This window comes from Pteropus medius, unplaced genomic scaffold (genome assembly GCF_902729225.1).
Source record: "Pteropus medius unplaced genomic scaffold, Ma_sr-lr_union100, whole genome shotgun sequence".
NCBI lineage: Eukaryota > Metazoa > Chordata > Mammalia > Chiroptera > Pteropodidae > Pteropus > Pteropus medius.
Genome location: NW_024354499.1, coordinates 14,644,413 through 14,659,906, shown reverse-complemented (window position 1 = coordinate 14,659,906; position 15,494 = coordinate 14,644,413). Strand labels below are relative to the sequence as shown.

The window sequence follows — 15,494 nt, the reverse complement described above, 5'->3', positions numbered from 1 at the left end:
CATGAGTCTTTATATATTCATCCTGAAAGGGTAAACTAGAGATCAACCCCTTGAACAAAAACAGGTTAAAATCATGGGATGAAAGGTGTTCATTTATTAGCTGTATTTCTCTCACCCAGAATGTTCTGTTTACCCGAGACTATTAAAACTTTTGACTTCTTTCTCTTTCAAAATTGTAATCATTCAAAGCCCAGCCCAATTTTTGAAAAAACTTTCCTAATTTCTCCAGTCATAATTCATCTTTCTCGCTTTGAAATTCACTTAATATTTTCTACATTCTATTATTATTCTGTTATTTCTATGTTCTCTTGGTATTGCTTCCTTACCCTTAAACTTCTATAGGACAGAGGCCATAACTTGTTTCCTCCTCTGTAACTTGTCCAGTTCTCGGCACATAACAGACCATAAATGCTGAACTTAATGGAACCATCTGATTTTGAGTGGTCCTAGAAGAGCTAGTTCAAACTTCCAGCTCACACTGAATTCATTTGTACTGGGGTTTGGCTGTGGATTAGGAGATCCATCCCCTAAATAGATCTAAGGATTCCAAAGTGATTTGGCTTGCCTTGCCTGTTAGTATTTTCTAGAAGTGGGCCAGACTCTCAACAGCAGGAACACTGTTAGCCCAGTGATTCCACTTGCCAAACTCATCTGTCTCCAATAATCCTTACTTTTACATCTACCCTTGGCATTCTTTTTAGGATAATGGTTCTCAGCACATGGTCCATGAACAACCTCAAGTCAAGGACAAATCTACTTCTATAATAATACTGAGATGTTACTGCCTTTTTAACTATGTTGACACTTGCACTGATGATGCAAAAGCAATGGTGGGTAAAACTGTTGACAACTTAGCAGAATGAGACAGTGACACCAATTGTAGTAGTAGTCATTGTATTCCTTCCTGCTGTGCACTTGCAATTTTTAAAAATGCCATTTTTGATTAAGAACATTCTTAGTGAAGCAGTACAAATTATTAATTTTATTAACTCAACACTAGAATACACATCTTTTTACTATTTTGTGTGAAGAAATGAGAAATATGTATACAGCTCTTCTGCCTACCCAAGTATGTTGGTTTTCTCACAGTTGTTCTAAGAAAAAGAATTTGTGCAATTAAACTGCAAGCTGAACCAACCTTTGTTTTTAAAGTAACAGACTTTTTGAGGGGGAGTGGTACAGTTCCCATACACCTCTCCATACTCTTCCCATTTCTATTAACATCTTATATTTATTATAATTAGTGAGCTAATATTGACATATTAACAAATTCCATAGTTCACATATTTACACATAAAGTTCACTGTGTTGTACAGTCTATGGGCTTTGACAAACATATAATGTCATATATGTACCATGACACCATAATATTATCATCCAGAATAGTTTCACTTTTCTAAGAATCCCATGCTCCACCTATTCATCCTCCCTCTCCTCAATCCCTGACAACCCCTGATCTTTTTACTATTGTCATAATTCCGCCTTTTCCAAGACATCATACATTTTGGATCATACAATATATAGCCTTTTCAGATTGGTTTCTTGCACTTAGCAATATATATTTAAGATTTCTCCATGTCTTTTAGTGGCTTGATAGCTGTTTTGTGAAAGGACCATGTATGCAAAGCAGCCTCCAAATTCCAAGGGGGCCAATAAGCCAAAGAATGAGGCAAACAGGTCCAGCTTGTTGGTTTAGAGTTTAATAGGGTACTTACATTACATACAGGAAGCAATTTCAGGTGGCAACAAGATGAATGGATACAAGACGAATGGATCCCCACACCTCCCCCGATTCCAAAAGCAGTGAAAATATGTAGATGACCAAAGGGATCAAGGAGCCTTTAGGGAAACATCTAGGGCGCCTGTCTCCAGAAAGAGAATTAAGGGGAGTCTTGTGATCGATCAGCCCGGAGCTCTATGTATGTATTTCAAAGCTCGTCTAGGGGAAGGAAAAGTTGTCATGGGTCTGGGTTCACCCAGATGTCAAGATGGCAGATTAGCTTTAAGATGGAGTCACTTACGTTCTCATAACTTCATTTTATCACTCAATTTTCCATTGTATGGATATGTCACAGTTTATCTATTTACCTACTGAAAGACATCTTGGTTGCTTCCAAGTTTGGACAATTATGATAATGCTACTATACATTTGTGTAGGCATAAATTTTCAACTCATTTGGGTACATACCAATGAGCGTAATTGCTGGATCATGTGGTAAGAGTATGTTTAGCTTTGTAAGGAACTGATCAACTGTCTTCCAAAGTGTCTACCATTTTGTTTTCCCAACAGCAATGAAGGAGCATTTCCGTTGCTCCACATCCTTATCAGCATTTGTTGTCAGTGCTTTGGAGTGCAACCATTCTAACAGGTAGCTCATTGTTTTAATTTGCAATTCCCTAATAAAATAAGATGTCGGGTATCTTCGTTTTTTTTTTTTTTCCTTTTAATAAATGAAGCACTATTTTACTTGAAAGGACATCAGATGACAAACTGTGGTTATTCAAACTGGCACATTAGGCAGATATTTCCCCAAAAGAGGAAAGAAGTGAGCCTGTTCAAGAAACAATAGACAGTATTTGTGTTGCCAATGATAAAATTTGAGTTTTCAAGTGAAAATTAGAATTTTGGAAAACTTGTATCTGCCACTGTGAGCTTGGCAGCACTTAAGAGACTGAGTTTGGAAGAGTTGCGCAACTCAATGAAACAATGTTTTCCAAATGACCCATGCATGATATTACAATATCATGATATTACAATATCATGCATGAGTAAATGTCCATTCGAAGTGCAAGATATACAAATGTTTTTAATGTAATAGAGCATAAAGTTCATTGATATGGTTTCAGATTCCACATCTAACTTTAAAAAACTATCACTTGCAAGTTTAGGTGTGGTATCAAAGAAACATATACACAATTATCTAAAAGGCCATTAAAATGCTTCTCCGTTTCCGACTATGTATCTGTGAGGCCAGATACAAAGATCCAATGCAGAAGCAGATATGAGAATCCAGCTGTCTTCAAACAAGCCAGACAGTAATAAGATTTACAATACATACCACTCTTCATGCATTTTTTTTTTTTGGAAAATATACTTTTACTCATAAAAATCTTATTTAACAATGGGTTGATTACTTTTTACTGAATGTATACATATTTTAAACATTTCTCAACATGGTAAATACGGAAAAATGTAGCCAACATAAATAAAAGCTCTTTAAGGTTCTCAGTAAGATATAGCAGTGCAAAGGAGTCCTGAAATTAAAAAATGAGAACCGCTGTTCTAGGATGCTTTCCTCTTATCCTGCTAGCCAATCTCAGTGCAGAGAATTAAGATAATACAGTCCTGTTCAAAACTCGCCTCCCTAAAAATCTTCCACTCTGCTCACTGCCCCTATTCGGCATCCCCTCTTCAGTCATGTTCTGGTTTCCCCTGCTGTTTTCAAGCCCCTGGTTCTTGACAGGTACTGGGAGAGAGAATAAAGGAACTCACACTCTCTCTACGCCTGGCAGCCCTTCCAGGTGAGTTCTCGATTCGGTGGTCAAACTCTCTGACATAGAGTCTGACATTAGCTCCCGCACAGCTCACTGCAGACACAACAACCTGGAGAGGCCTAATGGGGCGGGGAGGGAAGTCGCGGGAACTCCGAGTCTTGAGAACAAGGTTGAGAGCGGAGGGGGCTCGGGAGTCCTCAATATCTAGATGGTTCCTGCGGCAGAAGGAGGTAGGATCCAGGGGACATCCTCGCGCCTCCTCCGTCACCAGCTGAGACGAAGCCTCCCCACGCCCCTTTGCGCCCGCACCAATCCGTCCCACGGGCCCTCGCTACGTCCTCTGCCGCCAAGCACGGAGCTTGGTGCCGCCGGCTAGGGCCCTTCACGACAGTTCTGGCGCTTTTCGGCCGGCCGCTCCGTGCTGATGTGTCCGGGAGGCGGGGTTTAAGGGATCGGCCCCTCGCGACGGTCCCAGCTCCGACAGTGCGGCTGTGGTTGACTTACCTCCTCAGAGCCATGGCGACGTCTGCCAAGTCCGCGCGGGCCCCGCCCGGCTCAGGTAGGCGCAGAGCCCCGCCTGCAGTGGAGAGAGTGAGGGGGCTCTGGTCTCAGAGGGCCAGGGGTGGGAGGTCTGCCCTGTGGTACCTGGGGTAGGGGCCTCCATTGGGAAGGGGCTTGTACAGAAAGGTTACATTCTGCGGCTTTGGGATGATGGTGACAGTGGATTAGCGATTAGGGGGCTGTAGTCTGATAAAGGTTCTGGGGCATTGGAGGATCCTGGAGGAGGGGCTGCACTGCATGAATGTTCCCAGTAGCCAGTTCAGTGGGAGAACCCAGGTAGAAGCCCTGGGGCCGTTGTGGCTGGGATTTCTGTGATTTGGAGAGGAGCCTGTTTTAAAGTACCATCACACCACACACGCATACACAATTTGTCCATTTATTGGTTGCAGATAAAGTAGAGAAAGACAAGGCTGGACAGACTTCAGAGCCCAGTCAGCCCAGCCGCATGGGGAAACTGTTTGGTTTTGAGTGGACAGATGTGTCCAGCTGGGGGAGGCTGGTGACCCTGCTGAATCGACCAACAGATCCTGCAAGCCTGGCCGTCTTCCGTTTTCTCTTTGGTAAGTCCACTTTCTGAGAGAGGCCAGTGTGGTTCGAGTGGGAGAATGACAACACTTTTGTCTGTTTCTCAGTTACTTTACTTATTTAATGGACTTACCTCCCTTTTTCTCGGAGCTGAAGATATTTATATCCTGGAGTTTAGAATCAAACGCAGCTTTGTCTCCTCTGATTAGGGTTTGGAGACCAGGATGCTTTGATCTGATGCTGTAGGAAATACAGAGGCAGAGGATCAAGGACCCATGTGCCATGAAGTTGCCCAGTAACTATGCTAAGAACTAGACTTAAGAGAAATGGCAGGCGTGACAGGGTCAACATTTTGGCTGTGACTCCCTAATCTAGAGCTTCCTTACTCTTAGGCCACAGCATGTTTGCTTGGAATGGATTACATATGTGCTGAGATATTAATCCCCTTAGCCCAGGAGTTCTCACCTGGGGGCATTTTTGTTTTCCCAGGGGGAGACATTTGGCAATGCCTATCAACAATTTAATTTGTCATAGCTGGGGGGAAGGGTGGCTTCTGGCAGCTATTTAGAAGCTAGAGATACTCACTGACCTATGATGCACAGCACAGCCCCTCCTAGCAAATAATTAACCAGCCCCAAATGTGAATAGTCCTGAGGTTGTGAAACCCTACCTTTATGGGAGCTGGCTTCTTGACCCAAGTAGACCCTTCTGTTTACCCCAGTGTATTGGCCAATTACTGCTGTTTTCTGGGTGTGCCAGGAAGTGGAAAAGGTTGAGAAGCACCACTCTAGAGTACTTTCTGTAGCCTAGTAGGACAGACCTTTATAAATGTAACTATCAAAATCTTAACAGCTTATAACATTTTATATGCTTCTTTCATTTAATTCTCTCGATAACCCTGTAAAATATTATGAGCCCCTTTTTACAAATGGGGAGTTGGCTCAGTGAGATGCAGTGGCTGTTCACACAACTGTCATAATGCCTAGCACAGAGTAGGCACTCAGTTATTTCTGTTGAATGAATGAATAAATGGCACAGCCAGGGTTAGGAAAGAAGTCTGACCCTGGAGCTGGGTGCGCTGGACTGTATTCAGTTACATTTCACTGCTTCCTTTGCTGAGGCCTAACAGCCCCCTCCTCGATTGCTTTCTCAGGGCTGCTGATGGTGCTGGACATTCCCCAGGAGCGGGGGCTCAGCTCCTTGGACCGAAGATACCTGGATGGGCTAGACGTGTGCCGCTTCCCCTTGCTGGATGCCCTGCAGCCCCTGCCACTTGACTGGATGTATCTTGTCTATACCATCATGTTTCTGGGTGAGGCAAACTGTGGGAGAGATGGGAGTATTGATTGGTCTACCTACAACACAGAAATACAAAGCATGCTGGTGAATGAGCAAGGTCTTGGGTTTCTTAATTCACTTCTACTGTGACTCATAATTTCATCCCATGTGTCATCTGAGCTGTGACCCCATAACTCTTTTTAAAAATATTAAAAATAATATTTAATTTTTATTTAGTTTTACTTGAATATGTCTGATGACCTTAATCTCACCCACAGCCTGTCCCAGGGGAGCTGGGTCTGTGGTGACTCTCCGATTTCTTAATCTTCTCCCCCACAAATCCCAGGGGCACTGGGTATGATGCTGGGCCTGTGCTACCGGATAAGCTGTGTGTTATTCCTGCTGCCATACTGGTATGTGTTTCTCCTGGACAAGACATCTTGGAACAACCACTCCTATCTGTATGGTTTGTTGGCCTTTCAGCTGACATTCATGGATGCAAACCGCTACTGGTATGAATCTAGGGGAGAAAAGGGGAGGGGTTAGCTGGGTCAGGAGGGTTACTAGAGATAGGGGCCCATTGAGGTCCTAGAATTTGCCCCAGGAAGCATATTTTCAACCATGATTTGCAAAGTGTGGTTATAAGGTTGCACTTTGATTTGGATAGATTTGGGAAGAAGGGTCAGAGAGATTGAGGTACTTCGGATAACAAAAAGCAAAATGGCTCCATTCCTACCCCTTAATTCTTTCCATATCTCCCCAGGTACCTTGATATATCTACTTCCTGTAATCCTCTTAGAAGAAGAGAAGACTAAAGCCAGACATAGCTGTTTTCAGATACTTCAAGGGTGGTCATGCGAAGAGGGAGCAGACTTTCTCTGTGCGAACCCAGGGGGGCAGAGTTAGAGCCAAGAGTAGAAGTTGCTGTGAGGCAGAGTCATGTCATAAGGAGAGGGCCCACCAGGGCTGCTCAGCAATGCTGTCCTGGGAGGAGGTAATCCTCCCCCACCTCTGGCTTAGGTGACAATCTTTCAGGGGAAATGAAGGACTTTGGAGACAGGGTGGCAAGGCAGATGACCTTTAAGGATTCATCCCATTAAGTGAAAAACAAATATGAGATCTCAGTAAGATGGGTATAGGGAACAAATATTAAATTTTGAATTTGTCATTGATTTATTAGTCATTGTTTCATTCGTTAATACACACAAATACTCATTATGTACATTTTTAAACTCATTCAGAATGGCCAGCTCTGATCATAGAGAATTAAGAGGCAGTTTTGACAGAACATTCCTGAAAAGTTTAATTTTTATGATTTTTACACAATTTGAAAAAATACCTATCACTTACTGAGGGCTTTCCACATGCCAGGCACTATATCACTTTTGATTTTTCCTCATCACAACCCCATGAGGTCCATAGTGCTGTTTCCATTTTGTAAACGAAGACACTAGGCTTAGAAAAGTAAAGGATTTGCCTAAGGTCACAAAGCAGATAAGAGGCACAAGTGAGAATACAGGTTTCCTTAACTGCAGACTCCAGTGCTCTTGATCACAGTGTAAACTGCCCTTGTCTCAACTCTTGGCTCATTCGTTGTCTTAAAACCTGCTTTGCTTCTGTCTCCTCAAAATACTTAGTAGCCTGGGTTTATCAGTTCTTTCCCAAGGTAGGCTGTTATTAGGTATCCTCTGACACTAGATCCTGGCATCCAGGTCTGTGAAATGTCAGTTTGTTTTGGATATTGAAAACAATTTTTTTGTCTATGGCCATGCCACCCTGAACAAGCCCGATCCCGTCTGATCTCGGAAGCTAAGCAGGGTCGGGCCTGGTTCATACTTGGATGGGAGACCACCTAGGAAGACCAGGTGCTGTAGGCGTAAAAAATAAGGGATTGTAAGCTGACAAGGTCCTTGCAATCTGTGAGGTCAACCAAGAGTTGCCTTGCCTAAAAAACAAACAAACAAAAACAATTTTTAAATTCACTATGTATATATATTTACATGCACCTTAAGTTTTTCAAACATTACCTCAGATTCATTCTTTTTCAGATTCATATTCTAGCATTAGAGTCTTTTTCCTGATTTATTCCATTAGGACAAACTAATTTGCTAACTAATGGTAAGCACTGAACTTTTTGTTGTTATACCTCACTAGTAAAATTTCTGTTATGAGTTAAAATAATCACTTACAATTTGCTCATATAATTCTAAAGGGCCTCAGAATAGCTTAGAGGATCAGAGAGGATATCAGAGATGCCCTGGGGTATATAATTAATTTAAAAAGAAAGATAGAAATGCGGCTGAACTAAAAAGTTTTCCTTAATCCTTACCTCCCTTGGTGTAGGTCAGTGGATGGCCTGCTGAACGCTCAGAAGCGGAATGCCCATGTGCCCCTTTGGAACTATGCTGTGCTGCGTGGCCAGGTACAGAATTTTAGAAAAGAGGAAGGTGTTCTTTGACAGCCATTGTCAGCATTAGCCATCCTACTGCCAGACTGTATTGTACTCTGCCTCCCTGGAGCTTCTCTTTTTTTCCCTTTTGCTGGAATGCTAGGCTGGCTTTTCCATTTTTTTCCAGTCCCCTAATCTCTGGGTTCTCTCACCTTGTTATGAAAAGAATAGAGCTTTGTCCCTGCCAAATTAGAATTCTCATGAGAGAGAGAGTAACCGCTACGCTTCATGACATTCTTTGCTGCCTAATACTGCGCCTGGCATTGGTAGGATGTCAATAGATAACTTGTTGGATGAGTGAATATCTGAGATGAGTGAATAGAAGAATGGATCCAATCTTTCTTGGTCCCTGAACTGAGATGAGAACTTGTTTTATTTTTGACTGTAGAAAACAAGGTTCTTTTTTTTGTTGTTTGAATGTTTTATATTTTGTGATTGCAGATCTTTATTGTGTACTTCATTGCGGGTGTGAAAAAGCTGGATGCAGACTGGGTGGGAGGCTATTCCATGGATAACCTGTCCCGGCACTGGCTCTTCAGTCCCTTCAAGTGAGTGGCAGTCAGGGAAGAAGTCTCACTGAGGCACAGGTACAGAGTGGGTGACTCACCTCTCTCAGGTCTGCAATAATGACTGCTGTTCTTACTTTGCGTGAATTTGCAACATGCTTTCCTCTGTTCACTCATCTCTCTATTCAGCAGAATGCAGAATCAGTGATATCAAAAGGTCTAGGGGTAGCTGCCTCTGTGAAACTTATGGATGGGAATGAATGGAAAGGAAATTAAAAAAGGAGAGGAAAGAGCCAGAACTAGGTGACTTGGTGAATAAGGGCCCCCAGCAGTTGCTGCGGATGGTGTCTGTTCTGGGGTTGCCACCCCAGCCTCTCATTAGTTTCCTCAGCCAGTGTACTGAGAAGGTGGACAGGTCAGTGTCCCTGCCATGACGAAACCAGTGTTACCAGCTCTTTGCAAGGCAGAGATTCACCTCTCTGACTTCTCTCTTCCTCCCATTTCTTCTTTCCTTTAGTTTTACTTTGTTCTTTTTCCTTTTCCTTATTATTTCCCAGTTTCTATAGTTTGACTTCGTTATTATGTTAGTCAAGCACTCACCTTTTAAAGTTTCTTCTCATTTATAATCTCCATGAGTAACTTGCCCACTGCCGCACACACAATTCTCAGTCACATTTACCCTAGGAGACTTGCCCTTGCTTATTACATAGGGAATGTTGAAAATAATCGGACACCTAAAGTGTGTGGAAATGTAAAGGGGTTGGAAAACTACTGTGGGATGTCTTTGTGCAGAGTTATTCTACCTACCTGCTGGGGTAGATCCTTTGGCAACGACAGGTAGCAGAGTTACATTGCTGTGAAAGCTGGGTTCCCCAGTGGGCTGGTGCCTGATCTTTGTCCCTGGTGTCCACAGGCTAGTACTGTCTGAGGAGATGACTAGTCTACTAGTAGTGCACTGGTGTGGACTGCTGCTTGACCTGTCAGCTGGTTTCCTGCTCTTCTTCGATGCCTCAAGACCCGTCGGCCTCTTCTTTGTATCCTACTTTCACTGCATGAATTCCCAGCTTTTCAGCATTGGTCAGTACTTGTAGTCTGGTAGGAAATAGGAAACCACAGTTTTTCAAGGAAGGACTAGCCAGAGGCATTGTTTGGGAGTAGGAGATAGTGATGGGAACAGGAGCCAGATATAGTCACTGAGAAATGGAAGTAAACAGGGGGAAATGATTGGGGCTTTAGGGTTCAGCCAGTATGTTGTATAGTAAGGAATCTCTGGGAAGTAAGTATCCTTTGGTTAAGAACTTCTTTCATCATAAGTGGAATACTTGGGAGAAGCTTCCTTAGGGGTAAGGGGTTCAGGGGATTACCCACATTCCCACAACGTAACTCCCGAAATGCTTATTTTCTCCCTGCTTTTTTAGGTATGTTCCCATATGTCATGCTGGCCAGCAGCCCTCTCTTCTGCTGCCCTGAGTGGCCTCGGAAGCTGGTATCTCACTGTCCCAAAAGGCTGCAAGAACTGTTGCCCCTTAAGACTACCCCTCAGCCCAGTGCTTCCTGCATGTATAAGAGGAGCAGGGCCAAAGGTGGCCAGAAGCCAGGGCTGCGCCATCGGCTAGGTGCTGCCTTCACCCTTCTCTACCTTCTGGAGCAGCTCTTCCTGCCCTATTCCCATTTCCTCACCCAGGTATGTATAGGCTGGAATTTAGCTTGGAAAGTGGCAGAGGTGACAGCAGGAGGGAAAGAACAGGGCTGCTTTTGTAGCCCTTTCTCGGTGGAGGATGGGATTGGCGTGAGAACCACTGAGCTGATTTCTTCCGCCCTGCCTCCTTAGGGATATAACAGTTGGACGAATGGGCTATATGGCTATTCCTGGGACATGATGATGCACTCCCGCTCCCACCAGCACGTGAAGATCACCTACCGTGATGGCCGCACTGGCGAACTGGGCTACCTGAACCCTGGGGTGAGATGTCTGATGCTGACAATTTTCTGTTCTTCAGAGAGCTCCCTTGAGCTTTGGGGTCTGATTTGGTCCTAAACACAATTATAAAATAAAATTGGGTCACTCTGCCCCTTCCTTAGGAGCCAGGTTGAACCTTCTTTCATGTGGGTTGAAATAGGGCAATGTCATTCACTTCTACAAAAATCGAGATTAGATTTAAGAAAGGTAAGTACCACCACTAGCCCAGCAATGAAAAATTCTTCCCCAAAGACAAGTTGTTTTATTTCCTTGTCAAAACGTGCAGCAGGCAGGGATCTCTTTGTGCCATTGGCAGTGCATGACTCACCCATATAACAATGAGGTGGGACTAATATGGGGATTTGGGACAGGTATTCACACAGAGCCGGCGATGGAAGGATCATGCAGACATGCTGAAGCAATATGCCATTTGCCTGAGCCGCCTGCTTCCCAAGTACAATGTCACTGAGCCCCAGATCTACTTTGATATTTGGGTCTCCATGAATGACCGCTTCCAGCAGAGGTGGGCAAGGGGAGCAGAGAAGGGGGAAAAATGAAGTCCAGCTCCTTTTGCCAAGATGAATAGCTGTTGCTCCCTAGTGTTGTCTTGCTTGAAGGCTGTCCTCTGGTGCATGTCTCTGTTGACGTGGTTGTGGGCATAGCTGATTGCTTCCAGCAGGGGGCACCATCATCCAGAAGAAAAGGTAATGACTTGTTCTAGAAACTATTAACACAATTCTCAGGTTGCCACTAATCTCATTCTTCGCAGTGCTCCAGAATCTCTTTCCCCTCTCTTTCTGCCCCAGACTGGTAATACCATGCTGACATAGGCCATTTCTTCTATCTGAGAACCCTGTTCCCTCTGAGAATGGTGATAAAAAACAGAACTGGAGATTCTGGTGGGTAGGTGGCCCCTTAAGACATGATTTTCTTTCCTAAGGATTTTTGACCCTCGTGTGGACATTGTGCAGGCTGCCTGGTCCCCCTTCCAGCGTACACCTTGGCTGCAGCCACTGTTGATGGACCTGTCTCCCTGGAGGACCAAGTTACAGGAAATCAAGAGCAGCCTGGACAACCACACTGAGGTGGTCTTCATTGCAGATTTCCCTGGTATGGAGGAAAGCAAGGAGAGGCCTTACCATCTTTCCTCCTGGCTTCCTTGGCCAAGGGCATTGCATGTGGTGGAGGGGGAAGAGGACAATCCTGGTGGGAAGAATGTTTTTGAAATTTGAGGGGTGGTGGTAGGTGTGCTGTCTCTATTCTGGCGGAGTAGGTTCACTCTACCATGGTATGGGTTGGGGAAATTCATTGCACTTGTCAGGGCTGTACCTGGAGAATTTTGTGAGTGAAGACCTGGGCAACACGAGTATCCAGCTACTGCAAGGGGAGGTGACTGTGGAGTTGGTGGCTGAACAGAAGAACTGGACTCTTCAGGAGGGAGAAAAAATGCAGGTATTTTGCTTGAATTAACAATGGCAGAAAAGTTTGGACAAATGGAGTTTATTACAGACTCAAAATGCTTTACCGTAGCAGTAATGCAGTGGGGGCTCAGAAAGCAAGGGCCCCTGGGGCTGTGAATAGCCTCATCCAGGATTCTAGAGGTCACCTTCTTTGGACTCCAAAACACAAGAGGAAAGATGCCTGATTAGTGGGGGAGTGGGTAGTGTAAGTAGCCCATAGGCTGGCTAGAGAGTTTAAAGAATGAAATATATCCACTTCTTCCCCTTGTCAGTTGCCTGCTGGTGAGTACCATAAGGTGTACACGATATCGCCCAGTCCTTCCTGCTACATGTACATCTATGTCAACACTACAGAGCTTGCACTGGAGCAAGACCTGGCATATCTGCAAGAATTAAAAGAGAAAGTGGAGAATGGAAGTGGTGAGTATATAAAGATTTGGGCTTTGGTAGTCCCTGGTTACAAGAAATCAGGATTGTAAACGAGGATCTAGCCATTAAAGAATGAACTTTGAAGCCTCTGGTTGGTGAAAGAGAAGTTCTAAGAGTGAATGATCTTTCTTGGTGATTCCTCTTTTTGTTGTGTTCTGGGCAGAGATGGGGCCTCTACCACCAGAGCTGCAACCTCTGCTGGAAGGGGAAGTAAAAGGGGGCCCTGAGCCAACACCTCTGGTTCAGACCTTTCTTAAACGCCAGCAAAGGCTGCAGGAGATTGAACGCCGGCGAAACACCCCTTTCCATGAGCGATTCTTCCACTTCTTGGTGCGAAAGCTCTATATCTTTCGTCGCAGGTAAGTTTTACAACAGTACTTGTCATGCCATCAGATGTTTGCAAGCGGGGTAACTTTTCTCTAGTGAGGGTAACAGCATGGACTTTTTCTCAGGAAAGGACAATCTAGGGCTAAGTATCTTTTTCCTTCTCCATTTTCCTCTCCCTGATTTAATGGAAGAGTAAATGACCTGTGTCTGTCTTTGCTCTGCTTGAGCTTATCTCCAGCCTCTGTGGGTTATTCTTACCCTACCCTGGAATCCTCTACCAGATTGTATAAGGAGTGGGTTGTCCTTCCAGCTGGAATTGGAGGCGGGGTGGGTCTCTGTGGGGATTCTCATTTATGCCTGGGTGAAAGGAGGTAGGATCAGGTCCCCCAAAGGGCTTTGGCAGGAATTCTTACGTTGAAAGTTTGGACTGGATGGCCTTTTTCCCTTTTTCAGCTTTCTGATGACTTGTATATCACTTCGAAATCTGGCATTAGGCCGCCCTTCGCTGGAGCAGCTGGCCCAAGAGGTGACTTATGCAAACTTGCGACCCTTTGAGCCAGTTAGAGAGTCCAGTCCTTCAAACACAGATTCTTCAGAGCCTAATCCTCCTGAACCAAATTCCAACCCTGTCCACTCAGAGTTCTGAGGAGGCCAGACTGTTGGGTACAGATGTGGGAGCAGCCAAGTCAAAGGATCATCATCTATGCAGCGGAAATTTGAAAAAATTTTCTTCCTTGTCCATAGCTTTTGAATTCAGAGGTGACAACTTAAAGGAGCCAAGGAAGTAAAGTAAGAATAAGATTTATCAATCCAAGGTTGAGGGGCTAAGAGGGTTTAAAAGCAATGTGAAAAATGTCCTAGGATAAAGGAGGAAGAGTCATATTTAAAGCGACTGGCTCCTTGGGAAAAGATTTAATGTACCATGAGTGCTTGCTATATGCAAGGCACTGGGTGAAGCACTGTGCCTACATTACTTAGTCTTTAATCGTCATTAATCTTATATATTTACAGTTAGAGAAACTAAGGCTGAGAGGTAATTTGCTCAGACAGAAACATAAGGAATGAATTGATGGTTTGAACCTAAAGCCTGACTTAAGCCAAATCACTGACAGTAATTCTGAAATAACGTACCTTAAAACTTGTCTTAATCATGACTGGGATGGTGGCCAGGTTCTAAATGTACAGAGAAATTTTCTCTTCACTGTAATTCTTGTTCCTTGTTTCTATTCATACAGCAAAATTTTCACTAGCAGTTATAGAACAGCACAAAGTTAAATAGGAAATTTAGATGATGGGTAGTATTTTAAAAAAAAGCTTAGTATTTAGCATTATTCTAGCCTTTAGTGAGGTGATGTAAGAATTAACTGAACTTAGTGAGGGATTAGGGAATGTTTACAGTCACACTGTTTTGATAAAGTTGACCAAGGAACCTCAATTCCGTGAAAATTCAATGGCCTGGCACTGGGCACGAAGTGAGAATGCAGAGTAAAAGAAAAGTGCTCCATCAGCCTATAAGCACCCACCTTCCCATCCTTAATCACCTTATTTGGCAAACATGGTTATACTTGTCTTTAAGCAGCAACACATTAACATCTAAATGTTTTGAAACATTCTGGAGCTTTTCAGTGTCATGGAATGTTGAATTTCAAGGATCTGAGCAAATTATTAGAGCTCCATTAAAACTGCCAAGTAAGATTTAACCCTGCCTACCCCAGTGTATTTCCAAATTTGTAAGCTTCCAGGCAAACATATGCAGGTTTTAAAGGCTGAATCACCACTTGATTTCATATATGCTGGTGTAAACATGTCCCAGCTGGTTTGTCTATATAGTTCCTATGGTTACAAAAGGATAAAGACTTTGTACAAACTGCCTTTGGAAACTTGTCTTTTGTTTTAATTTCACTGCGGTTCATGTACCTTAATAGATTGGAAGCTGGCCCCTGTTTAAAAAACACTTCAAACTGTGTACTGAACATATATAACCTGCAGCTTTTCACACTTATTTAAACAGATTAGTACTTAAGGTATGTATATTCAACTTTTTCACACTAGCCACGAAGGGGCATGGGTTTAAATTATTCAAGACTGAATATAACCACTCCATGTTATTATACAGGTATCCCCTTATAGCTTTCCAGAAGTTCACTTTAATCCACTTCATCTTTTTACAAGACTTGTTGTTAGTGCCTGTTTTTGCTAACCTAATGGATGACCCAATGGACTATGAAAAAAGCTGTTACAGTAACTTCACTTTATGCCATTTTGGCTTACGAAAGGTTTTGGTAGAGGAAGCCTGTACTCTATTAGTGGTTTTTATGCCTTTAAAGCATGACTGGCAGTACAAGAGTGGCTGCTGCAATGAGACGAGAAATTTTGGTCAACAAAGCCAAGACACTGACAAACCAAGGTTGAAGGTTTAAAGTGATTTCTCTGAACCATGGGTAGAATTATCAGTTAAAAGAAGTATGTTCTCCGATCATATTCCCATCAAACTATTTTTAAAG

The 15,494-nt window shown here is 43.5% G+C and overlaps 1 protein-coding gene and 1 non-coding gene across 2 annotated transcripts; both read left to right on the top strand.

Moving 5' to 3' along the window:
• Positions 1-3,895: 3,895 nt before the first annotated feature.
• On the top strand, positions 3,896-14,870 carry GGCX (gamma-glutamyl carboxylase). Its single transcript, XM_039852744.1, has 15 exons — positions 3,896-4,054; positions 4,446-4,616; positions 5,735-5,893; positions 6,206-6,371; positions 8,203-8,281; positions 8,750-8,856; positions 9,728-9,891; positions 10,233-10,498; positions 10,646-10,777; positions 11,146-11,297; positions 11,715-11,884; positions 12,096-12,226; positions 12,507-12,654; positions 12,827-13,022; positions 13,444-14,870. The coding sequence occupies exons 1-15, from the start codon at positions 4,012-4,014 to the stop codon at positions 13,634-13,636; spliced, it is 2,277 nt and encodes a 758-aa protein (XP_039708678.1). The 5' UTR covers positions 3,896-4,011; the 3' UTR covers positions 13,637-14,870.
• On the top strand, positions 7,618-7,736 carry LOC120594682 (5S ribosomal RNA). Its single transcript, XR_005650661.1, has one exon. It is a non-coding gene; the product is annotated as a 5S ribosomal RNA (ribosomal RNA).
• Positions 14,871-15,494: the final 624 nt, after the last annotated feature.

What these genes read in the sequence shown, in the direction of transcription:
- GGCX (XM_039852744.1), top strand. Translation starts at nt 4,012, where the DNA reads ATGGCGACGTCTGCCAAGTCCGCGCGGGCCCCGCCCGGCTCAG. An exon ending in TTCCCAGCTTTTCAGCATTG is followed by an intron (nt 9,892 to 10,232) that starts GTCAGTACTTGT and finishes CTGCTTTTTTAG; the next exon opens with GTATGTTCCCATATGTCATG. An exon ending in AGGAGGGAGAAAAAATGCAG is followed by an intron (nt 12,227 to 12,506) that starts GTATTTTGCTTG and finishes TCCCCTTGTCAG; the next exon opens with TTGCCTGCTGGTGAGTACCA.